Below are 25360 nucleotides of genomic sequence, written 5' to 3' on the forward strand. Positions count from 1 at the left end.
ATGGGACAGGACATATTAATCAACATGAATACATTAGACCATCATGTACATATGCCAGATTTAGCCACCAGGGCTAATTTTCATCTATTAAAAATTATGTTAATGTGTCTGTTAATTAATAAACTGTTAATTTACATTATGGTTGTAGTTTTGATGGCTGAAAAGCCACCGTTTAAGGGATTAACAGAAAATATTCAGTGATGAAATGTTCATCATTTCTAATAATACCGTATTCCAACAATGTAGAGCAAGAACTGAAAAAGCCACGTGCCCAAAAGAGCTTTTCATGAACATGTTGCAGTGACTTTAATTTAATGAAGTATATTAGGGGTGGTGGAGCTAATCCATGAAGCACTTTGTGCAAGAGTATGAAATCCGAATTTATAATCATAATGTCCCATATCGGAAATTTCTAGGCGATATTAGGATTCCGGAGAAATCATGCTAAAGTTGCTAAAGGAAATAATTTCCCAAGATTTTAACCTTAGATTGCAGAGATTACAAATGATTAAATGATTATTCTGGGGACTGATGAGAAAAGCTAAACTTTTTGCGAGGTATGCATCCTGTTACATATAAAAAAATAAAAAATAAAAAATAAAAAAACATACTGACAGTCAAACATGGTAGTGTGACAGTCAGGGACTGTTTGATTTAATTGATGGAAAAAATAAAGCAGAATGTAAGGCCATCGGTTTGGGTCTTGTAGGACAATGAGCCAAAAGACACCACCAAATCAGCGTCAGAATGGCTCAAAAGAAGAAAATTAAGGTTTTGGAGTGGGTTAGTCAAATATTTTGATTTATCGAGATGCTGTGGTGTAATCTTACACATAATTTAAAATCCTCCAGTGGAACTAAATTAAAACAATTCTGCAAAGAAAAGCGGGCAAAACACCTACACAGTGATGTTAGAGACTTGTAGCCAGAGTTTGGTTGGAACAACAGTAATCAGGATTGTGGGAAAATTATGATTTTTTTTGCCCATAGAGCCTTGTTAGTTTGGATAGCTTTTTGCATTGACAAAGGAAACCATAATTTCAAAAGCTGCTTTTTTTTATTTACTCAATTTAGCTTTGTTTGGTGTGAGGATGCATTTGATGATCTCTAAACATTTTAACAAGTGTGGGGGAAAACAAAAAGAAAAACAGAAGATGTATGTAAGCAAACAAACACCTCTTCACAGGGCTGTAGGTACAAATCAGATACAATTTCCTTTGAGTAGCACTATAAACTAGGGTTTAAAATAAAACACTTTGCTAACCACAGCTCTGTCCATCATTAATGGGGTGCTCTGCAGCACCCACCAGGGGATCAGAATGAGATGCAGACAAACAGCCAGAACTCCAACATTACCATACTGATGAAAGTCCTCACAGCATCAAGGGCTGCTGCTGCTCACTGAACTGTGCGCACACACTCCTCCAGCTCCCTATCCTCCCCTCCCTGCTACTTCTTTCATGTTTTTCCTGCCTTCATTGTTCCCTCTCATTCCTTCTCTATCTACCGGGCCAAGACGCTGGGCTGGTGGAGGAGTCTGGCATTCCCCATGTCTGACTCACTGACAGGTGTGCCGCTCCAGCCATGCCACGCTAGCCGTTATCTCTCGGTCTGGGTAATGTCAGAAAGGGCTAAGTCTTGAGCCTGCATGTTTACAGTCCAGCAGACCTTTGCAGCTCGAGCAGCGCGGGTCGGCGGCCAGGACTCTCATAGATTACGGGGAAAACTGAGAGCGCAGGATGAACATCTCCACCTCAAATGGTACACACTCACCTGTGGGAACATAATTCGTCTGCTGCCGCTTTCACTTCTCCATGTGTTTGCATCTAAGCATGATATTTACAGTGTAAATCAGTGAGCAACTATCCAAATAACGTAATAAAACCCTGAAGAAAACTTCTCGTCTCTCTGCCCGTCCTCTCTCGTCTCATTTTGGGAAATGAAAAAAAAAAACACTGAGCCGGCCCTATGCACTTTCTAAGAAACCTCCGGCATCAAAAAGCTTTCAGGTTTTTTTTTTTTGTTCTTCCCTGCTTTGCTCGCAAACGATGAAAAAAAAAAAAAAAAAAGACAAACAGACAGAAAGAAAATAACAGAACAACAAAAAGGTAAATATATGCAGCCTCACCCTTTGCGGAAGAATCTTGTCTGCCATTTTCCTTCTCTTAGCACTAGAGACAGGGAGAGAAAGACAGAGAGAAAGAGGAAAAAGAGAGCATGTTACTATGGTGACTGATAGCGTAGCACCCAGGCCATCTGCTAAAATGCTGGGCCATATCCAGCACCCCAGCATCCCAGCTGTGTGTGTCTGTGTGTGTGTGTGTGTGTTTGTGCTCCCGTGTTTGTGTGCTCACTGAAAATGCAGCCGTCCGCCTGGGAAGCGAGAGCCTCTAACAGCCCAAAAAGTGTCACATCACACATCTCCCACCTGATACGCATTCACCGTAACTCGCAGAGAAAGATGCACAAACACGCTGCAGAGCCTACCGATGCTGCAGGACGGCAGACAGCAGACAGGATGTGTGTTCGAAAAGCTTTTTAGGAATGCAGAGCCTCCGCTGTTTTCACCACAGAGGATCTGTGCGCGCTCATTGATTCATGAATTCCAGGCGCAGCGTTTGTTTGGTATTTTAACTTTGCAGAGGATGGACAAGGAACACACACGCACCAAAAAAAAAAAAATAAAAAAATCTGCTAAACTGATGCACTTATAAGATAAGGAAAAAAAATAATCACACTACAATTTCCTTTGCTTGCTAAATTAAACATCTGTGGGCACCTTAATATGCAGCGCGGCTCAGGCAAGTTGTCTGCGTCTACAAAAAGGCAGCATCTAAAAACAACTAGGTAGTACTACACTGTGACTCGTTGTCTCAAGGTGATTTTAACTCATCCTTCTCAGTGTAGAAATAACCGTTCTTTAAGTGTGCTGCAGCAGTGCCCTGTAAAAGTGTTCATACCCCTTGACCCTTTTTCACATTTTATCAACCACAAGCTTCGATGTAACAAGCCAAGACAAGGTAGAGCAAAATGGTGAAGTGGAGGTAAAATCAAATGTGATTTTCAAAATGTTCAATTTAAAGAAAATCTAAAAAGTGACATGTGCATCTGTATATAGCCCGCGTATGCCCCAATTTGCTTAAATAAAATCCAGTGCAACCAATTGCAAATAAAACGAGTCCAGCTGTTTGTATTTCATGAATCCAGCTGTTCTGTGAAGCCCTCAGAGGTTCGCTAGAGAACATTAGTGAACAAACAGCATCATGAAAACCAGGGAATCCAGCAGACAGCGAGAAAGCTCTGGAGGAGTTCAAAGCAGGCTTAGATTATAAAGCTTTAAACTCCTCACACGGCACCGTCGTCTTAAAATGGAAGGAGTGCTGCATAACTGGCCGTCCATCTAAGCTGACAGGCCAGGCAATCAGAGAAGTAGCCAAGAGGATTGAGGTAGCGCTGGATGAGTTGTAGAGATCAGCTCAGGTGGGAGAAACGGCTGAGAATATTAATTGTGCGCTCCACAAATCTGGCCCGTATGGAAGAGAGTCAAAAAGAAAGCAAAATGCCATTTTGTGGAGGAAAACTAATAACGAACACCACCTTGAACACACAATGCCTATGGCGACTGTGAATGCATAGTGGTGCCAGCATCCTGCTGTGTGGACGCTTGTCTTCAGTGGGGACAGGCTGCAAAAGACTTGAGACAGAGGTGGAGGTCCACCTTCCCGCATAAAAACATCCCTAAACATGCAGCCAGAGCTACAGTGAAATTGTTTAGAGCAGAGGTCTTCAACATGGGATTCGCGGTCGTGGAGCTGAGATTTTGTTCTGAACCTCCGCCCTCCTCCCAGTCTGACAAGGAAGGGGTCCATACACAGCCTTACCAATTCAAGAAGTAGTTTTACAAAGTAATCTTTTCAAGGTGACTTAATACAAATGCACCCCACAACTTTTCATATATTTTATTGGAGAAAAGTTGAAATCTATACACTAATTTCTTTCCACTTCATTGTTGGTCTATCGCAGGGATCTTCAGTTCCAGTCCTTGAGGTCCGGTGTCCTACAACTTTTATATGTGTCCCTGGTCCAACTCACCTGTGTCAAATAATCAGGTTATTAGCAGGACTCTGGAAAACTTGACTGCTTTTGATTCAGGTGTGTTGGACCAGGGACATATCTAAAAGCTGCAGGACACCAAACCTCAAGGACCGGAATTGAAGACCCCTGGTCTATCGTCTAAAACCTTGTTCAAATGTATTAAAGTTTGTGGCTGTATCGTGATGAAATGTTAAAAAAAGGTCAAGGGGATTAAATATTTTTGCAAGCCGCTGAGCAAAACCAATCGGCAGTGATGGTAAAAAGTAAAGTGAGAATGACGTTTTAAGGATCAGGACACAACAAAAATATGGTGATGCTCAAAGAGTAAATTGTTTACCTTTTATTAAAATATTACACCATGTCATGGTTTATTAAAAGGTTATTATGCAAATATACAGAAGCAATGTTTAATAAACTTACAGGGACACTAATCTAAGAGGGTAAGTAGCAGATAGAAACTGAAGATAATATGCTTTTGACTGCAGTGAGGATAACTAATCCTACAGGGTAGTTATTCAAAACAAGTACAGCTTGTTTTAGATAGAGTAAATCTGGCTATCATAAATCTCACATTTAGAGACAAAAGCTGTTGAATGGGGGTGGAGAACTATTTTCCACACATTAGTGATGGTTCTACAAAAATGCAATGGATACCCACAACAAAGCAGGTAAAATAGTCTCCCTTCCTCAGCATCATGAAGACGGTGCCAACTCCCGATTAGCTGTACGTGCATAAAAGAAGTAAAAGATTTATTTTAACGGCACACCTGACAAATAAATTCATGTATTTTATATAGTGCTATTGAACCAACCCTTTTTAATGCTGCCCTGGGCAACTGCCCATCTGGCTCATATCAATAACCACCACTGCCACAGTTTTACCAATACTGATTATGTATATTTGATAATGACATGGTGTAATATTATATCTAATGTTGCGTATCCTTTCCGCAGACTTTTAGAACATGTTTACTTATTTTAAAAAAAGGCTAAATGTAATGAACTTTTACTTTGGAAAAAAAAACATTAAATATATAGGTACTGTACCTAAATAATTTGTGAGCAAACTCATTTACCGTGTTGCTAAAACTCTTATGAGAACATGTTACGTATACACTTAATTTCTTTGAATTTGGCATGATGCTTATTATTCCACATGCTACCAGGCTTTAGTATCTAACTTTGGTCTGTCATGTTTCCTAATACATTTAAAATGGTAATATATTAATATTAGTCGATAGCTAAAAGATGGGAAGTTACAAACACTAATGTGGCCTGCCATGTGGCGAGGGCGGCAGAAATCTTAGTTGTTAAACTGTACGAAGTTGAAAGCAAAAAGTTTATGAAGTAGGTAAACAACTTTTTCTTCATGTTATGAAAGTCCACGATAAATTGGACCTGCACTAAAATATGCTATGAGCCGAATCCCCAACAAGTCATATCGAAACAGAGCTACATGCTAACATTAGCCTAGCCGTCTGTAAACTGCTCTGCATTAAAACATCCTCAGCAGGAACAAGACACAAAGTTAACTGAAGACTGTAGCTTCCTGTATTGAGTCATACATGTTTGGAAATAAATGGTAAAGCTGTGTATGTTATGGCGACATGTTTTTAGTACATTTTAGTCACTTTGCCTAACTAGTTAACCTGTGTTGGTGTAGCATTCTGAGCCATAACCTGCAGAGACCTCAGCTGTGACAAAATATTAGTCACAGTAATGAAAAATGAGAACCATGTCGTCCTGAATGACATTGATGAGGACGGTAAATGGAAAACAATCACAATACTTACGTGGTGTGTTCTTTTTTTTGCAATTTAATGCTGCAGAGTTTTCAAGTATATTCATATTTACTTTAATCTAGTATCCAGTCCAGACTCAGTATTGGTAAATGCCTAGTGTTAAATCACTTGGATTGGTATCAGGAACAAAAGAAATCTTGATCAGAACATCCTTAGTTTTGATTGTTACAAGAATTCTCAAAACTCTGATCAAAACGGGGAAATATTTCATATTATTGATATAATAACAATGCATCATACCACACCAAAAAGGCATTTCACTTTATATGACATTGTCCACACTGTTTACAGGATTTTTTTTTTGTTTTGCAGTGCAGATTATATTGTATTTTTTTTTTGTCAGGGAGCACTGCAGCACCAAGTGAAGCAGTCGTTCTATAACTATCAGCATGCCAAATACTGCAACAAGCCAGCTGATGGGAGAGTTAAATGATCCAGAAGGGAATAAAAGAAGGAAACAAAAACAATTTGCTAATTTACACTGTCTGAAAAATGCTTTAAAAAGGAGTCTGGTCCCATCATGCCATGCTCCAGGCCAAAGCATGCACTACTACAGTTTAAAGGGGGGTTGCCCTCTCAACCTGCACGTACGTTTGGCCAGGCTAGTTCATTCCGGGGTTGGGAGGGGTAAAAAGGTAAAAAGGCTTAAAAAAAAGGCCAGAGTGGTCATCAAAAGAAAGAAAAAGGGGCATGCAGCAGAATAAACTCCTACTTTGATCCGAGCGTGGGATCTGATTGGGGCTCTCTCATGTCCATCTGCCTCGCCGGCATCTCGCTGGCTCCAGGAAATCCAACTGGCTTCCTATGAATTGGTGAGGATTCGAAGGTTGTCCGATTAGTGTTATGGCGAGAAACACATTTACTCAGAGGGGGGAAACACCTGTCGGCTCGTTTAAAAAAAAAACAAAAAATATATGTGTGTGTGTGTGTGTGTTGGACGTGTGTGAAGTTCAAGGGTTCTGTTAGTAGGTGCAAACTCTACGACTAGGACAAGGCCAGGCACTGTGATGAGAGAGTAACTGTGTCCATGCTCGTGCAGCGGAGGAGGACCTGGGAGGCATCCTGCTCGTCTGAGGGACACGCTCATTCAACAGTGTTTCTCAGGGAACCAAAACAACCATGCTTCACACACAGAGGCAGACAATACACTGATAGAGACGAACGCTGTGAGTGTGGAGATCACAGGGAGGAGGGTGAATCTGAGCCGGAACGTTCCCTCTGCTTCAGCTCATTTCTTCAAGTCCGTCCGATGCAGAGACGGACGTGTGGTGCAGAAGAAGACGTCATGCATACTTTAGCAGAAAGAGAGAAGCTCTTGGTACGCTACATCTGTGGAAAGGCAACCGCTTGTCCATATAAGTCAATGCTTTGTTCAAACACCAATGACTGGTTTAAAATTTCAACGCTATTAAATGTAACATACAGGAAGCCTAAACTCGCTACTTATTGAAATACTTGGGAAAACACACCAGTCTCACAAATCAAGTGAGATTTTTCGTGGACAAATGCATCCAGCATCGTTATTTCCAAGCAGCCTCAGATTTATATCAAATAAGTTGCCAAAGCACAAAAGGTTTCATCATTAGGGTTGTTTTTCAGATGTTTGCTCACACACCTCATGTGCATTAATGTCATAATCGTTTTTGAGCTTTCAATGAATAGTCAGAAATACCTTGATTCTTTAATTAGAAACGATTATCCTCCAAAGACGAAAAAACAAATAAGAACTGGCTGCACAACTTTGAATTTATTGCCGATTTTCTCTCATCCTTACAGGGTCAAACATACGCAAACACACACACACTAATATTTAGAAAAATGTCCCTCAGGACCACACGCTTTTTTTTAATATCCATCAACAGGCTTCAGTCTTAATTGTGGCTTGATTTTGTTCGGCTTCATGGCCCAAACCAGCTTTAAGGTGCATTTATATCCTTTCTGGCCACAACCTTATAAAAAAACTGTATCCAGACGCTCTTCCTGACACAACCGAGATACTACAAACCTGGTTCCCCCGTATCAAAGACATAAACCTACCCTGTTACACCACCAAGGGACAGCTCCTACCAGCCTTAAGGTAGGGTCCATTAATGTTCGACAGGATTAAGGTCCAGGCTTTGAAAAGATAATAGCAGAACCCGGATTTCACAATGAGATCATTAATCTGTTTGCATCCCACATTTATTGACGTTTTAACCGTCCTCTCACCCAAACTGTCGCCTTCAGATGGAAGGACATTTGTTAGGATATTCAAGACTCAAGCTAAACCTACTGGAGCATTAGCACAGTTCTCAGTGAAGCCAGTTTCAAGCACAGATCAGACATAACATTATGACCACCTGTCTTTACTTGTGACGGACCAAAAGAGCCATGGCCTGTCGAGGCATGGACTTTACTAGAGCCCAGCAGACGTTCAGACGCACAGAGATGTAAGCAGCAGATCGTTTGAATCCTGTAAGTTGCCAGATTGGGCCTCTCTAGATCCGTCACAAACTTTCCCAAAGATGTCTGATTGGAGCAAAGGAAAAACGGGACATTTAGAAACCAAGTCAACACCTCAAACTATTTCCCGTTCTCATTTATCTTGACGCAGAATGTTTTATATTTCTGATCCCACAACCATCAGTGGATACCTCTTCCATTGGAAGGTGTACATGCACTGCAAAAGGGGAACTAGAAATAAGTAAAATATTCTTTAAAATTATTGTATTTGTCCTTGATTTGAGCACGTAAATAAGATGATCTGCCAATGGAATAAGACTTTTGCACATAAAATAGGAACAACTCATCTCCATCATCTTATTTTAAGTGCAGGATGTCTAAATATCTCATTTTAGGGTTCAAAATACTCATTTCATTGGCAGATAATATCATTTACCTGCTCAAATCAAGGATAAATACACTAAGTTTAAGAACATTTTACTTATCTTTAGATACGTTTTTGCAGTGTGGTCTGCAGCAACGCTTAGGTAGGTGTTAAGGGTCAAGTTAACATCCACATAGATGGCAGGGTAGGGCTGGGCGATATGGATTAAAAAATAAATCTCCGATTTTATCCTACCAAATCCGATTAATCGATTTTTTTCCTCCTTTTTGTTTCATAAAAAGAAATTAAATAAATTATTTTAAAACCTTGCTTTTTATGTCAAGCATTTCGTCAGGGAGTTGACCTGAATTCAGAGTGCAACTAAAAACAAGCTGTGAAACATGCTTGTAAAACAAGATGGTAGCTGTGCCATTATGAACAATGAAAATATAACAAAACATTTGCTGCTAGTGGTTTTACACATTGAGCTAAGAACAGGCTTCGCTGCACTTGTGAACTTCAAACTAAGTTAAAAAAAAAGTAAATATGTAAATGAAGTACCTCGTATTATGGTTAAAAAAAAGTTTTTACTTAACAATATTTTGACAATAATTTTGCCTAAACATATATTCAGCATCACATGTTGTTCTCTTCATGGAAACCCAATGAGAGTATTGGCAAAATAAAATCCAGATTTTCCAAAAATGAAATCTTAAACAATTGTAAATTCGAATTAATCGATTAAATCCATTTATCGCCCAGCCCTATGGCAGGTATCAGAATTTCCCAGCTAAATGTTGCTGAGAGCATCACAGTCTCCCCACCTGTCCTCACAGAGGATTGTTCTCCCCTAACCAGGTCCTCAGGGCCTCCTGTAGTGCACCTAAATAAAGTAAATGGATCAAAATCAGGTTTCTGCAGAACCTGCTGGCACACTTTGGTAATGCACCCATTTCAATCAGGCAAGGTGGAGCGGCGAAACAAGACAGCAGCCCCACTGCCATTCAGTATCCTGGTGTCAGGACTCCCCCACGGACACACCATGTCTCACCGTGTGTGTCAGATGTGTAAACACTGCAAAAACATGACTAAATCTAGTAAAGTTTTCTTGAAATTAGTGTATTTGTCCTTGATTTGAGCAGCAAGTTTACATGATCTGCCAATGGAATAAGATTTTTGCACTTAAAATAGGAGCAACTCATCTCCATCATCTTATTTCAAGTGTAGTTTACCTAATTATCTTATTTTAGGTGTAAAAATACTCATTCCATTGGCATATCATCTTATTTACCTGCTCAAATTAAGGACAAATACACTAATTTCAAGAAATTTTTACTTATTTTTAATTCAGTTTTTGCAGTGAACTTGGACAGGAGCACCTCTTCCCATTGCTAACGTGCCCATATTTGCTGATTTCATGACTGGTCTGAGATCAGCATGCACCAAACTGCTATCAGAACCAGTGATAGCATCCTGTTTGGTCATTTCCGCTGTTTCTAACACATCATCGTTGACGACAAAAGGTTCAGTTGCAGCAAAATTAAAAAAAAAAAAAATCACACCCAGAGCCAATAAATTAGCGTTATACATTTCATCCGTCAGTGGTCATAATGATGGGCCTGATCTGTGTGTAGCCATGGACAGAGAGGGTGCCAAAAATGCTCCAAAATCGTCATCAATGAGCTTGACTGAAATCTGCAGCTGCTCTCACGTCTTATGGAGGAAGGTTTTATGCTCATTTTATTATTTTGGAGAACAGAGGTCGAGACGTTTGGCCACGGTGACAAGAAGTAGAGTACGTTTGAGGGAGCCTTCAAACCTAACAGCACCGTAAACCACGGCGACAGAGGATTTAAACAATCCGTTTAAGGTGAACCCGTTTGCTTTAAATTAAAGCAGCACCTTTTTTTTTTTTTTTAGACCAAAGTATTTCCACTACAAAGCCAACTGGAGTAAAACGCTTCATTCAGCAGCTTGCTTTGCCCCTAGCTGCAGAGCGCAGCCCGGACCCAGAGGGCCCAGTGACATTGCAGACTCAGGTGGTCCGCCCTCATCTGGCAGCAGCGTGGGGTCTGAGCTGCACGGCGGAGGTGGAGCGCCAACCTGTTTGCCAGCAGACGCACACCGTCTAAGAGACAAACGAGGCAAAGACACCTGGATGGGTCACACTGGCGCATCGATCAGAGGCTCGGCAGCCAGACAGGCCGCTCAGGGGGGGTTGAGACCCAGACGCTGAACAACATTTCCTCTGAAATGTTCGACAAGCCTGCTTAATTGTAAGTGGATCAATCGGGCTGCAGATAGCGAGAGAATGAAACGGTGCACGGAAAAGCGCATATTGATCGCCTTTCTAATGACCACACCTGACACGCTTGTCTCCTTATAGGCACCCACCAGCTCTCTGTGTGTGTGTGTGTCTGTTGAAGCTTCTGGGATTCAGATGCTTAGGTGTTAGATTAAAACCTGCAGACAGCTTTGTGTGGAAAAGTGGGGAGGAAAAAAAAAAAAAAAACAGCATCCCTCTGGAGACACATGAAGTTCAGATGCTCATGCATGGCAGGAAAAAAAGAAGAACAAAGCAAGGCAAAAGACGCAAGATAATAAGTGGGAGAGAGCCGATGTGCGAGTGCGAGAAGTGGAAACAAAGACAGAAATGGCTGCTGGGACGAGGCAGACAAAGGGCCATGGTTTCACATCTCATCAGTTCGATTTATTTGGTTTGAGGGATTTACTAAAATCGTGGAGCTTAAAATGCAAATGCTAAAAAGATACAAAAAGTGCAAAGAGCAGGGCTGTTTGTTTTTCCTTTAATTCACTCATGCCTTTTTACACCATTGAGATCCTTCATCGGCAGAGACTGTCTCCAGCAATCTTTGTGCCATTTTAACCATTCAAATATTGAAACATTTGATATGTATGAATTCTACTACTTTAAGATACTTCATATATGCAAATTAATGGCTTCAGAGGAGTAATAAAAAGGTGTCGGACTTTTCTTTTTTCAGCATTTTACATTAAGTTGTCTTTTTAGAGTTATTTTTGTGCGGGCCTCCTAACTTTGATGGTTCAATGTTGATGGATGCCAGACAAACGAGTGTGTCTGTACGTCCGAACACTTTTGACTTCCATGTGACTTCATGCTGCTCTCTAATTGGTTACTTAAAGATTCAATCGGTCATTTTTATTTTTCATGCAATCAGGTTAATTCATCGTACCTGTGAATCAGAGTCACACCCTGGCAGCTTAGGCTGTGTTCACACTGCGGGGAAATGTGACCCAAATCCGATCTTTTTACCCATATTCTGATCTTTTCAGCCCCCAAAAAGTCAGATTTGTGCCACTTCCATCTGTGGTACTAATTAGGATACGTATCAGGGTTTTTTTTTCCAAAGTGGCCGCTGTCTGAACTGTCATTTCGCATTTTATCCGTCTTTCATGTCACTCTCCTGTCTCTCACTACACCTCCACACACAGTACTAGCATTTAACGCTCCATAAAAGACCATTAATAACTGTGCTGCTTTACTCTTACCTTACTGAATCTTGTTATGATGTGATCTTAATATTGTCGCCTCCCATTACTTAACATCTTTCTAATAATAACAAGGAATGATGCCGGCCAGTACCCTTGTATTTTTTACAAATTTTTTTCAGGGATTTTTTTTAAACAAAACTTTATTGAACACTTCCTGAAACAATTAAATTCACTATTACTTGTGTAAACAGTGCACTGCTGTGTGATGTCTCTGTTATCTGCGCTTGTGGGCGGCTTTATGATCTTGAACCGTTCTGACAGAAGTTTGATGGCGGCCATATTTAATAATAGGATGAACGACTACCTCAAAAAAAAAAAAAAAATTGACATCAGAAAAAACAAAAACTATAAAAACAGAATTGAGCATCGAGACCTGCAGTGTGAACATAGCCTTAGATTTGCAGGCATAAATGTCACTCAAATATTGTCCCTCAAATATAAAAAGGCAAATGGAAGAGAATGGCAAAAATGTTGGCATTTATTTACAAAATAACAATTTCACAAGGCTTTTGGTGGAGGAAAAAAGTACATAAAGGAATGTGGACTGGACTGATTGTACCTTAATATCCAGCAGCAGACAAGTGACCCCAAAAATATTCACCCCTAGCTGCCACTGGTAGGCTTTCAAAATCAATAAAACAGCTTTTGCTCTTTAAAGGGCAATTACAACCTTTTACGTCCAGCTAAACGGTTCATAGAAACTTGGGCTGTAAACAAATTCTTTAGCACTTTTTTTAGCGTTTCACAAGTTGTTTTTATTTATTTATAAAACTTCAGTTTAAGTTTTACAAATTTTCCCAGCCGAAAGTCGACAACATCCCCTGCCCTGAATACTTGAAACTGGCATCCTGAGGTCACAGCCCCATTTCAAACTCATCCATATTCAATATTTTTAAACCATTTTATTAACCTCGCTTCATAATTAACTAATTCATATTTATTGTTTTCTGAAAAACATATTAACCCTTTTCACAAAGCATATTAATTATTTTATTGATGTTGTAACAGTAAGCCAGAATATGATTTGGGCAATTATGCTATGAGGCTAATAATTTGAATGAAACTCTTATTAATCTCCAAATTGTTCTCTGGGCTCACATTTACAGGTTTACTAATTAAAGCTGTTCCCATTCAGACATATGTTTCTGCAACTTTTGTCAGAAATTGAGACTAAAAAACGACCATTATTGCTAAAGCAACTATGAGCTAGATGTGCTATGCTAATAAAAACCTCCTTTTTAAAGTGGTTAGAACAAAAAAAAAAAAAGGTCAGTGCCCGTATTCACAAATAATCCTAAAACTAAAAGTAGCTCTTAGTGATGTCATTTTAGGAAAAATCTAAAACAAATTTCTTAGAATTTTGCCTCAGTAAGAAAAGTTATTAACAAAGCATCTTTGGTTTTTAAGAGAATGTGTGAGGAGGACTTTTAGCGAGCTAATGGTGTCTGAAGAAGAGAAGATGGTGGAAGCAGAGCGAGCTGATTGGCTGATATACCACCTAAACAGTGGAGGAAATGAGCCCATAAACTTCTTTAACAATCAGACAATTATTAATATGTGGATAAGATAAGCTTTATCATCCCCATAGAGGGAAATTAATTACCGTCAGCGGCCCGGCGAGTTAAATGTGCAGCTCTAGGGACGTAACTTTATTGAGGATAAATAAATAATGGGAAACATACTGAATAATCATGAATAAAAAGTAGAGAAATTTAGAAAATATATTTAAAAGGAGGTGAGAAAGTATTTTCTGTATTGCATGATAATGTCAGTAGCCTAAATGGTCATCTACACTGCAAAAATAGACCTAAAAATAAGAATTCTTTTCTTGAAATTAAACTATTTTCCTTGATTTGAGCAGATAAATAGGACTATTTGCCAATGGAATAAGATTTTTGCACTTGAAATAAGGTGATAGAGATGACTTGTTCCTATTTTAAATGCAGTAATTCTAATTATCTTATTTTAGGGGTAAAAATACTCATTCCATTGGCAAATAATCTTATTTACCTGCTAAAATCAAGGGCAAACACATTCATTTCAAGAAAATTTTACTTATTTTTAGTTCTCTTTTTGCAGTGTAGAAGTTTGCCTGTGTGCCATCTCCACGCTTTTGATCGCTGCACTAAGACACGCAGAGAAAAAGACTCATTGATCTGCGGCAATACGCTTTAAAGTCCTCTATTCTCCTCCCAGAGCTGTGCGCTGGACAAAGCTGCTGTCCAGTTGCTTTTTCGGTCGATTTGCCAAATGCAACTACTTTACACAAGCAGGCCATCCCAATAAAATGCTAACAGGTGAGTGCGCATCAATAGGAAATACATATAGCAGTAAAATGACTGGTGAGTGAACATAATGAGGAAATCAACATAATGATGAGGTGCGTTCAAACACTTTGATGCTGTGTGACGAATAATTTTGCTCAGTTTCGTCATCATGGCACACATTTCTCAATCCACTTAACTTCTCTCAATTGATCACTAGGAGCATTCCAAAAAAAAGTAAAAAAACAAAACAACTGGACTTATTTTCTGAAGTTTGAAGACGTTTCGCTTTCTACCCAGGGAACTTTCTCAGTTCAAAAACTTTCCCTTTTTGAACTGAGAAAGCTCCATGGATAGGAAGCGAAATGTCTCCAAACTTCGGAAAGCAAGTCCAGTTGTTTAGTTTTTTTACTTTTTTTTGGAATGACCATGACCTGGATGACTGAGAATCTTCACCAGCATCACTAGGAGCACATTGTTTTTTTTTTTTTCCTTTTTTTGTACTATCAACCATTCAGAGCTCTTGAAACACAGAGTCACTCCCAGCAGTGATACGAATCGCTCCAGACTCAAAGGTAGACATTTTTAGGCTAAGACAGGAGCTCTTTGAGACGACTCTAAGAATCTTTGTCAATACGAGCTCTGAAGTCCAGACTGACGAAAGGAGAACAGAGAAATGTGATTCTTTACTGGTTGCTTTTAGCATTTATTCACTAGAAAAGGACGCTACCAACTGTGATAATCGTAGCTCAGTAAAATCTAAGGAGACATTTCTGCCAATCAGTACTGATGCTCATTTTTACACGTTTGTGCACAACATATTTAGAAACCTGCTTTTCACCTTTTTTTGGGGAATCTTGGTTAGACAAAATGCACTTAATGATGTTTTCTCCCCTCCAATTCGTGTTAAACCAATTACTTTGATCCTGGGCATTCAGAAAACATCGTCATTAGAGAAGTTTTAAAAGAAATCTGTGATGATTCAGATCGCCATGAGCTGCACCAGGGAAGCGAAAAGCAAAAGAGAAAGAGGAAACAGCAATTCACCAGGGATTTTCATGCTAAAAGGAGACAAAATGTCAGGAAAAAAGAACATCTGTCTCACTGCAGAGTGTCAGTTTTAAATAAAGCCAGCAGAAGAGACTGGTAATAAATGCTTATTGGGACATTTATCAGATTTTTGCATATATAAAAGATGTTTAACATAATATTAAAGCTACTAATCCTAATTCATAAAACATTTTTTTGGGCTTCTAATCAACAATCAGTTTCCGGGAGCTTTTTCTGGGGGATTGGTGTTATACGAAGACTCCTTCAGGTTAAATTTTAAGTGAAACCATAGCAATCTTTGCCCTTAAGCGCTTATAAATCACACGACAGCAGACGCATGAGGTGATCCTGTATGCGAGCCATGCAGTGCTGCGGCTGGATGTAAACCCGGACTGCGTTCAGACTCACTTCCTGGCGCGGTTCTGCACGGCCTGCTGCTGCTGCTGCTGCTGTTGCTGCTGCTGCTGTTGCTGCTGCTGCTGCTGGACCTGCTGGGACGGGGCGGGCCTCTTACGACTGGGCTCCATCACCGGGGCGGGCAGGCCAGGCCGCACCGCCGGACTCCCGCCGTACGGGGGGCCGGGGGGTCCCATCGGAGCTCCTTGGTGGGGCATCCTCGCTCCAGACGGCATGCCAGGACGCTGAATGGGGGACGAACACAAACTTTATAACCTCTCATCCAAGTTTTGCGATGTCAGAGATTTTACTTTTCAAATATTAACATCCTGAGAAAAGAACAATATAGCCGTCTTGTGAAGCTTTAAACGGCAGCCCTTTTAAATTGAAACAGTTGTTTTTGTCAGAGTGATATAAATAGAAGTTACTGAACCAAACCCTTTGGAAATTCCCCATGTTTCTATTGTTTAAACATAAAAAGCTGCTGCTGAGCCATTTGAAGCTTCTGTTTGCCACAAGGTGACACTGCAAACACGCGGGAGACGGTCAGAGGAGAACAAAACTGGACTGTCTTGCATCCATGCAGAACATAATAATAATAATAATAATAATAATAATAATAATAGAACTTTATTGATCTCACAATGGAGAAATTCACTTCTGCATCTTAACCCATCCCCTTGGGGAGCAGTGGGCTGCCACTGTGTGGCGCCTGGGGAGCAATCGGGGGTTAAGGGTCTTGCTCAGGGACCCAGAATGGCAGCTTGTGGGAGTCGAACTCAGAACCTCTGGGACCGAAGCTCTGTGCTCTAACCACTAGGCCACCACTCCATGCAGAACATCTTCCCCACTGTGGAACATGGTGGTGGCTGCATCATGCTGTGGAGTAGGGGTGGGCAATATAGACTTTAAATTTTATCACGATATATTGCGGTACTATTGTGATAATGATAAAAGTGATGATAAAAGACTATTACCGGCTCCTTGTAGTCTTTTTAGGTAACTTTGTGGCTGTGACTTCACGTCAATTACAAATACTGTCCTGAAAAACACATTTATTAACGTAAAATATATGAATCTTTCCAAAAAAGTTAAAAAAAACAAAACAACTGAACTTTTTTCCAAAGCTGAAACGTCTTCAAACTTCGGAAAAAAGTCCAGTTGTTTTGTTTTTTAACTTTTTTGGAATGACCATGACCTGGATGACTGAGAATCTTCACCAGCAAAATATATTAAAACAATATTTGAAATATGATTCATCAGCGCACAAGTTACATTAAGAAATTAGATTTTTTTATCAATATACTGCACATAGTAACAACATTTAATTATATTTTTGAATTTATCGACATTTATTGATTCTCTGAAGACAAAAACAGTAAAGAAAATGGCTAAAATAACAATCCTGACAATACCGGCAGTTTTTGGGGTTTTCAGACATTGGTAACGGGAATTTATTGTTGTGAAGATGAACCCAGATTCTAATAATGATAACCAATTTTGCACGATAACGATGAAACCATATGATGAAGGCCCAGCCCTACCCAGCCCCAACAAGGACAGGGAAGATGGTTGGAGTTGATTCATAGGTGGATTGAGCTAAAAACAAGAACCTGCAACGATTTAAGACTGGGATAGACGTTCACCTTTAAGCATTCACCACTAAACATGCAGCCAGAGCCAGAATGTGTTGATTCATCGGGACCGGATTGCTTATTGTCAGGTTTTTAGTTGCACAGTGTTGGTAGCACTGTTGCCTTACAGTAAGACGGTCTAGGGTTCAAATCCCGACCTGAGGTCTTTCTTCACAGAGTTTGTTTCCTTGTGCATGCGTGGGTTCTCTCTGGGTACTCCTTAGGGCTGGGCATTATATCCAGATTTTAAAAATATTAAAAAAATTGTTTTAAAGATATAACATGAGATTATATAGTTTATATCGATATGGTCTATGTTTGCGTGAGAATTATAATTTTAGGTATTCCAGCGGGTTATCTTTCAGCTGTTTCTCATATCCACAGCTGTTTGTTAAAAAATGGGATAAAGCTTTGATTCAGAGATGCCTTTTAATAATTACGCTATGAAAATAAAGACATATCGCGATAAATATCATATATATATATATATATATATATATATATATATATATATATATATATATATATATATATATACATACAAATACAATTCTTTGTAACGACAGGTTTTGTGTTCTTGGTTTGTGAAGTTCACATTGTTTTAGTTCAGTTTGTTACCTTGACCTCTTTTTTTTAGTTTAGCATTATTTTGTAAATATAACTTTTGGGTTAAAATAAAAATTAGTTTTCTAATTATTCATGTGAGGCCCCCCTCCTGCTTTTCAACTCTGTCCAAATAAAACACAAGACGCTTGTGGTCGCACTGCGGCAAACTGTGAGAAGGTGACGAAGTACGGAGACGGCGTTCACTGTATGTCACAGTTTGGCCACTGCTTAAATGACATATTGTCAGTGATGCTGTATGCAGTCAATTCAGTTCAACAAAAAGCATTGAGGAAAGAAGAAAAGACTATGATTTGTCTTGTTTGTCTCCTTTGAGAAGTCAAACAATGCCATAAACAAGAGGATCTGCACTGAGAACAATAAAAAAACGCTTCGTTTTTGTCTCAATCTTTTGATATCTCGCAACAAAAACTGCATCTCAGTTCCGTGTTTTTCCCTAATCGTACACACAGCGCCACAGTCCCCCACGTAGATTTCTCTGACGGCGAAGAACAGCTGGGTTCCTAACCTGTTCCCGTCACTCTCAAGGCAACAGCTGCCCACCGCCTCGGCTTATTGTCTGAAACCAAAGCACCGTTTGCACGAAAAACAAAGCAAACGTCTACCCAGAGCACAGACCTCCAGCTGTTTCTCTACAACTACAACATCTGCGAGATCCAGTCCTCTATGATTAAAATGTTTTAACTCCAACTTGTAGGTGGAGCCTGAGAGAACTTGGAGGACCCCTTTGTGACAAAGCTCTAACCTTTTAGTTGATGTACGATGTATTAATAGTTTAATGTAAAGGTCTGCCTGCATGACGCCATCTACTTTGTGAAGTGCACCAGGCCCTCCTGAAGCAAAACACGCACACATCATGATACTTCCACCACCGTACTTCACAAGAGGGAAGATCTGTGTAAACTTAACAGTGGTCATTGAGCTCAAAAACTTCACCTCAGCTTAATAACAAACTGTTTTTTTTATGTTGCTTTTGGCTTCTTTCTTGCTGAGTGACCTTTCAGTCTATGCTGGCGCAGAAATAGTTTAGATTGTGTCACGTGGATGTGCAGATTTTGCACCAAAAGCGTTTTCTGAGACGTAAAACCTGCGTTTTTCCAGAACGGGTTGATGTCTGAACATTCCCATTGTGGTTATACTTGCATATATTTGTGTGAACAGATGGGCTTCACTTTTAGGGATCTGCAAATTGTAGGCAAGGATGAACCAGACTTATGAAGGTCAACAATTTTCTTCCTAATCTCTTGGCTGATTTTCACGACGTGCCCCAAGAAAGCGTTGTGTTTGAGGGGGTTGTCCGAAAATACATCCACAGGTCCACCTCAGTTTCAGACAAATTTATATACTTATTCTGATTCAGAAGTTTACAAAGAGCACGACATTTATCATCTGGTCTTTCCCAAGTTGTTAAACGACAAAGTAAACTTATTGGATATAGACGTCTGAACTAAATAGTCCCCACAGTGAAACATGGTGGCGGCAGCATCATGCTGTGTAAATGCTTCAGCAGGGACAGGAAAGCTGTACAGAGTTAACAGATGGAGCTTAAGCTGCCTCCTGATGCTGCATGTTAACTGGGAAAAAACAGGGATTTTCTAATAGTTGTTTTGGCTATTAGCAATATGATCTGGCAGTAATGCATTTCTCCTAATCCTATTAGCTAAAACATAAAAGGAACATGTTCACAAATGCTTATTTTACAGCAGTACATGCCACACTTACTTAATGAGATACAAACCAGCTGAAGTGTTAATAAATATCTAACACCGGAACATCTATTAGTGGCTGCGAAAAAAATAAATAAAATTATAATATTTTATATATATATATATATATATATATATATATATATATATATATATATATATATATATATATATATATATATATATATATATATGTGTGTGTGTGTGTGTGTTAGAATGGCCTAGTCAAAGTCCAGACCTAGATCCAATTGAAAATCTGTGAAGAGACTTGAAAGTTGAAGCTCACAGAGGATTCCGATTTGACTGAGTTTGAGCTTGTTTTGCAATGAAGACGTACCCCAGAGGACCTGCAGCTGTAGCTGTTTACAACAAACTATTGCCTCAGAGGTGCTGTGTGCAGGCGCACGGCACACTTTTCAGAAAACCTGGCATCCTATTCACCCCGCTTCACCAACACGCACTACTACGTGTGTTGGTCTATCACATTAAATCCAAATAAAACATTGTGAAGTGGTAATGTCATCGTAACATGAGAAGATATGGAAAAGTTCAAGAGCTGTGAATACTTTAGCAATGCTTTTCACTTATGACACCTAAAACGGATCACTATGTGCACATGCACACATCCAAAGTGATCTTTAGACTGTCAACATGGTGAAAACAAACAAAAACACGGGGAACAGACCATGAGGAAACAAATAATATTCTATAACTAAATCCAGATTCTGACAGCCTAATGAAGGCTGACATAATGTAGGCCCGCTGAAACTGACCAGGCAGAGATAAAATGAGATAAGAAGCCCGGACAGACGCTGCTGTCACTCTGGCTGGGAGTTCAGTCTGTGAGGGGGGAGGGGACGTCAGGACAGGGGGGGGGGGGGTCATAGCAACTGAGAGGGGTCTCCAAACAGGAGGGGATAAAACAACATATGGCCAGACCTCCTCCTCCTCCTCCTCCTCCTCCAGTTTTGTCACCCTTCTGAGTATTTAGAGTCTACTTCCATAGATTAGGCAGTAAAGCAGGCATCAGACTGGGCTTCCAGCAGACAACCGGTCGTCTGGAGAACCCGAGCCCAGCAGATACCAGATACAGAAATCCATAGCAGGATGATGTAAATCCACACAATCGCACAACGAAGCCACGCTCTATAATCTGACCTGCTGAACCGACTCCAACACTCTGCCCGGAGCGCCGCCAGCCGTCCGGCGATCGAATCCGCCATGTGGAGGGCTATACGAGACGTGTGCTGGCATCTCAGTAAGGCTGGGGGGGATTTGGAGAGGCCAAACATAACCCGCACGGACTAATAGCACAATCCAGTGCGTCTCTGAGTTGGTACATGGTCCTCCACTGGCAACATTAAGAGCTCCTCTCAGTTAGCTATGGCAATTCAGTATAAAAAAAAAAATTCATTTTCACATTTTTAAAGCTTTTTTTTCTCTAACTGATGATTCCATATTATCATGATTAATGTTTTGTGGTGTATGAAAAAGAAATTATTGCAATTATATTCGAAAATAATTGCATGTTTATCTAATTAGGGGATGAAAAATTGCAACAGAAACTAGTTAATTTCATATCTGATTGCTCTTATTATCTGCCGACAATTACACCGTTATCAACATTAAGCAAATGATTGGCTGTTAATTGTTTTTTTTTTTTTTCCTATTTACCACTTTGACAGCCACATCCATCTAAAGATGAGCCACGTTTAACCATAAATTTGTTCGATTTTTCAATTAAATGCTCCTCATTTTCATAAAATGATACTAAATAATTAAAAATACCTCTAGATCGACTTACGTTTACACGTCCCTTGAAAAATATGTAAAATACTGACTTCTAACAACAATTTTACAATTTCACTTAAAGACCTCATTGCATAATTACCTCAGCCTTTCAGAACCTAAAAAACAACTTAAGATAAACCCTTGTTTGCCAAATAAATAATAATAAAATCAAAAGATGTACAGAAATTCGGTTGCGTAGAATGTATTAATTTGTCCCACTACATAACAACCTCTGGTCCAAATGATGTGCTAAACATAAAACAGTTTTTTTGACAGTTTATCATTTAGTTTATATCACATATGAGTGTATGTTTTATTGTTTTTCCCTTGATCCTTTTCATGCTCCATTGGTAAAACCCTTTCCTGAGTTACACCAAGTCATACATTTTCTATAGAGAGGTTACTTTTGTCACTTCAAATTGCTAAATTGTTGAATTTTGAACATAGTGAGCAGATTGGGTTATTGTTTAATAGAATCAACGGATGAAGAAACATTGAAAATGTTTGGCATCACGTTACATTTATCAATTATGCAATTGAGTAACTAGAAGGTGTTGATAGAAAATGTTTAGGCCTACATGCTAACAATGCAGTGACATACTCTGATGCTTTAAGCTTTGTCCTGCATAAAAATCAAGGTTTTCTTAAAAGATGCAGACCTTTTTTAACCATTGTTTGAAAAGTGGTTTGAGGGTCCATTTTTAGTCTACCAAAAATCTGAAAAGGTCCAATTACAGCAGTTCATCTTTAATATTACCAACACATAGCAGTTCTCCACCTTACTGCCGTTTAGGTTGACGCGGAGTAGTGAGTTCATTACTAGTCCAGCTCTGGGCCCATCCAACTGGTCCATCAAGAGTCTCGCCTGTCCATAAAACCCTTGAGAAATACGTTATTGGACATTTCTTGGCCCAGTCTTTGTATTAAAACATTTCTTGTCCAGTGTTGGTCAGGTTTCAGCCTCCCTGACTGACGGCCCATGACTATGAGCACTGAACACCTTGTGCCTCTGGTCTCTCCAGGTAAGTTAGGTTACGTTCACACTGCAGCCTGAAGTGACCCAATTCCGATTTTTTTGCCCATATGCGACCTGTATCTGATCTTTTCATGACAGTCTGAACAACACAGATCGGATTTTTTCAAATGTGATCCATGTCGCTTGGATATGTGGGGTCCTGAATCCGATACGTATCTGATCTTTTCAAATGCGACCTGTGTCTGTACGGCCAGGTCGCATTTATCAGGATTTAACCAGGATTTATTTTCAATCCTATCTTTCTGGCCGCACTCAATTTGTTCAGATTAAGTCATATCGTTCCAACTCCTCTCCAGTTACCACCGGTGTTCCCCAAGGCTCTGTTCTAGGACCCCTACTTTTTATCATCTACATTCTCCCCCTTGGTAATATCTTTAGGAAATTCAACATCAATTTTCACTGTTATGCGGATGACACCCAGCTCTATCTTTCTTGTAAACCAAACTCTTCACTCCCACCTCCTTCATTAATTTCCTGCTTAACCGAAATAAAATCCTGGTTCACCTCCAACTTTCTTAAATTGAATAATGACAAGACTGAAATCCTCTTAGTGGGAACAAAATCTACTTTATCCAAAGCTGACAGTTTCTCCCTTTCATTTGACAACTCCATAATTTCCCCCTCACCTCAGGTCAAGAGTCTGGGTGTCATCCTTGATAGCACCTTGTCCTTCTCCTCTCACATTAATAACCTTACCCGCTCCGCTTACTTTCACTTACGCAATATCAATCGCCTTCGCCCCTCTCTCTCCACTAGCTCCACCTGCACTCTTGTTCATAGTCTGGTCACTTCCCGCATTGATTACTGTAATTCTCTTCTTTTCGGTCTTCCTCAAAAATCCATTCACAAGCTTCAGTCAGTACAAAACTCAGCAGCTCGCATCATTTCTAGAACCCCCTCTTTTCATCACATCACCCCAGTCCTGCAGCAGCTCCACTGGCTACCTGTGAAGTATAGAATTCAGTTCAAAATCCTCCTACTTACTTTTAAAGTTATTCATAATCTCTCCCCTCCATACCTTTCTGATTTACTTCAAATTTCTACTCCCTCCCGCATTCTTAGATCCTCTTCTACCACTCACTTAGTTGTTCCTTCAGCACGTCTTAAAACCATGGGGAGCAGAGCTTTTTCACGTTCTGCGCCCACACTCTGGAATTCTCTCCCCCCTGACATCTGCAATACCGAGTCTTTACCCGTGTTCAAATCCAAACTCAAAACCCACATGTTCAAGATTGCCTTTTCATTATGATTTTATATCACTTTCCTCTGTGTAATTTGTGTTGTTTCTTTTAATTATGACGACTGCTTTTACCATTTATTGTTTTTACATGTACAGTGACCTTGAGTGTTTTGAAAGGCGCTTGAAATAAAATGTATTATTATTATTATTATTATTATCCGACCTACACGTCATTGATACTTGACAAACGTCACTAACAGTGGACCTAAAGTGGTTGGCTATTGTGCGGTAACAAACACCTGTTGCAAGTCCATACAGCCCCACAGCAACGCGTTTACTCACTATGTCCGCCGAAGATGTGTGTTTCTACGTGAGAGCGCTAAAGAGATCCGTTCAGACGCACATAAAGGTTGCCTTTGTCGTCATTCGAAAATTATGAATGAAGTCCGTATCAGTAAAGCCGCTTACGTCGCTAAAATTTGACTCTCTTCCTTTTCGATCTTCTTAAAAAGATTGCGTTGGTAATGTGCTGGCTCCGGTTGGAGAATAACGTAAAGAACGCAAGATACGCTGCAGCATTACGATCCATGTTTACTTCTGCAAACAATTGAGCACGCTTGCTACGTATGACGTCATTGCGTCCTCTACTGCGCATGCGGGACACTTAGGCGTATGAATGCAGTTCACACAGGAGATCACATACAAATCGCATATATTTGGAAATGTGAACGGACACGCAAAAAATTCTGATTTCACAAAAAAATCGGAATTGAGCATCAAGGCCTGCAGTGTGAACGTAGCCTTACAATTCTGGAATAGCATCCGAGAAGCAAGGGCTGTTTTGGTGACCCAACTACTTTTTCAACCATAGCAATCACCTCTCCTCACCTACAGACTGTTTGAAAGAATGCACATTTAAAGAAATTGGCTTTACTTTTCAGACTCAACTTTCCAGATAGATACGAGATTTTTTTTTTTTTAACTGATAGTTTGGATTAAAAATTACTTGAATGCTGGGTTCCTTTTGTCCTCAGAAGTCGGAATTTCCGATCTCCAGGTTGGACATCTGGACCACCCCTTAAGGTCGGAATTACAAGTCGAAAAGTTGGTACAACAGGACCGTACCCGACTTCCGCATTCAATATGGCTGCTACTGGCAGCAACACTGAGCAAAACATTATACTTTGACTGTCTTTAGCAGTTCTCTATTACACGTACTACTTTTTAGTGTTCATAAGACGGGATAATTCAGTGCTGTTTATATGCAGAAAATACCACATAGAACAGCATTATTGTCATTGTTTTAACAGTAGTGTTTAAACGACCAATGAAGAATCATTACCTATTGGTGTTTAATGTTTCATGTTCTGTTAAACAGTTCAGCATTGCTTAAAAAGAAAGATTTTGCAATCAAAAAGTGACTTCTGAGACTCAGGGTGGCTG

General features: G+C 39.8%; 1 protein-coding gene across 13 annotated transcripts in view; it reads right to left on the reverse strand.

The window, feature by feature from the left end:
- LOC105915822 (SWI/SNF-related matrix-associated actin-dependent regulator of chromatin subfamily D member 3) overlaps window positions 1-25360 on the reverse strand; it is a 76082-nt gene that overhangs the window by 19227 nt on the left and 31495 nt on the right. For 5 of the 13 annotated variants that reach the window (XM_021309277.2, XM_021309276.2, XM_021309275.2 and 2 more), the window contains exons 2-4: window positions 15959-16191; window positions 6609-6698; window positions 2128-2170 (exon numbers count right to left, since the gene is read on the reverse strand). In XM_021309277.2, the coding sequence (XP_021164952.2) occupies window positions 2128-2170; window positions 6609-6698; window positions 15959-16191 (366 nt within the window). Of the gene's footprint in view, window positions 1-2127; window positions 2171-6608; window positions 6699-15958; window positions 16192-21068; window positions 21180-25360 lie in introns of those variants that run through there. The other 8 variants (XM_036124899.1, XM_036124897.1, XM_036124898.1 and 5 more) reach the window with 3 other exon arrangements.

The sequence above is a fragment of the Fundulus heteroclitus genome, chromosome 21 (genome assembly GCF_011125445.2).
Source record: "Fundulus heteroclitus isolate FHET01 chromosome 21, MU-UCD_Fhet_4.1, whole genome shotgun sequence".
Taxonomy (NCBI): Eukaryota; Metazoa; Chordata; class Actinopteri; order Cyprinodontiformes; family Fundulidae; genus Fundulus; species Fundulus heteroclitus.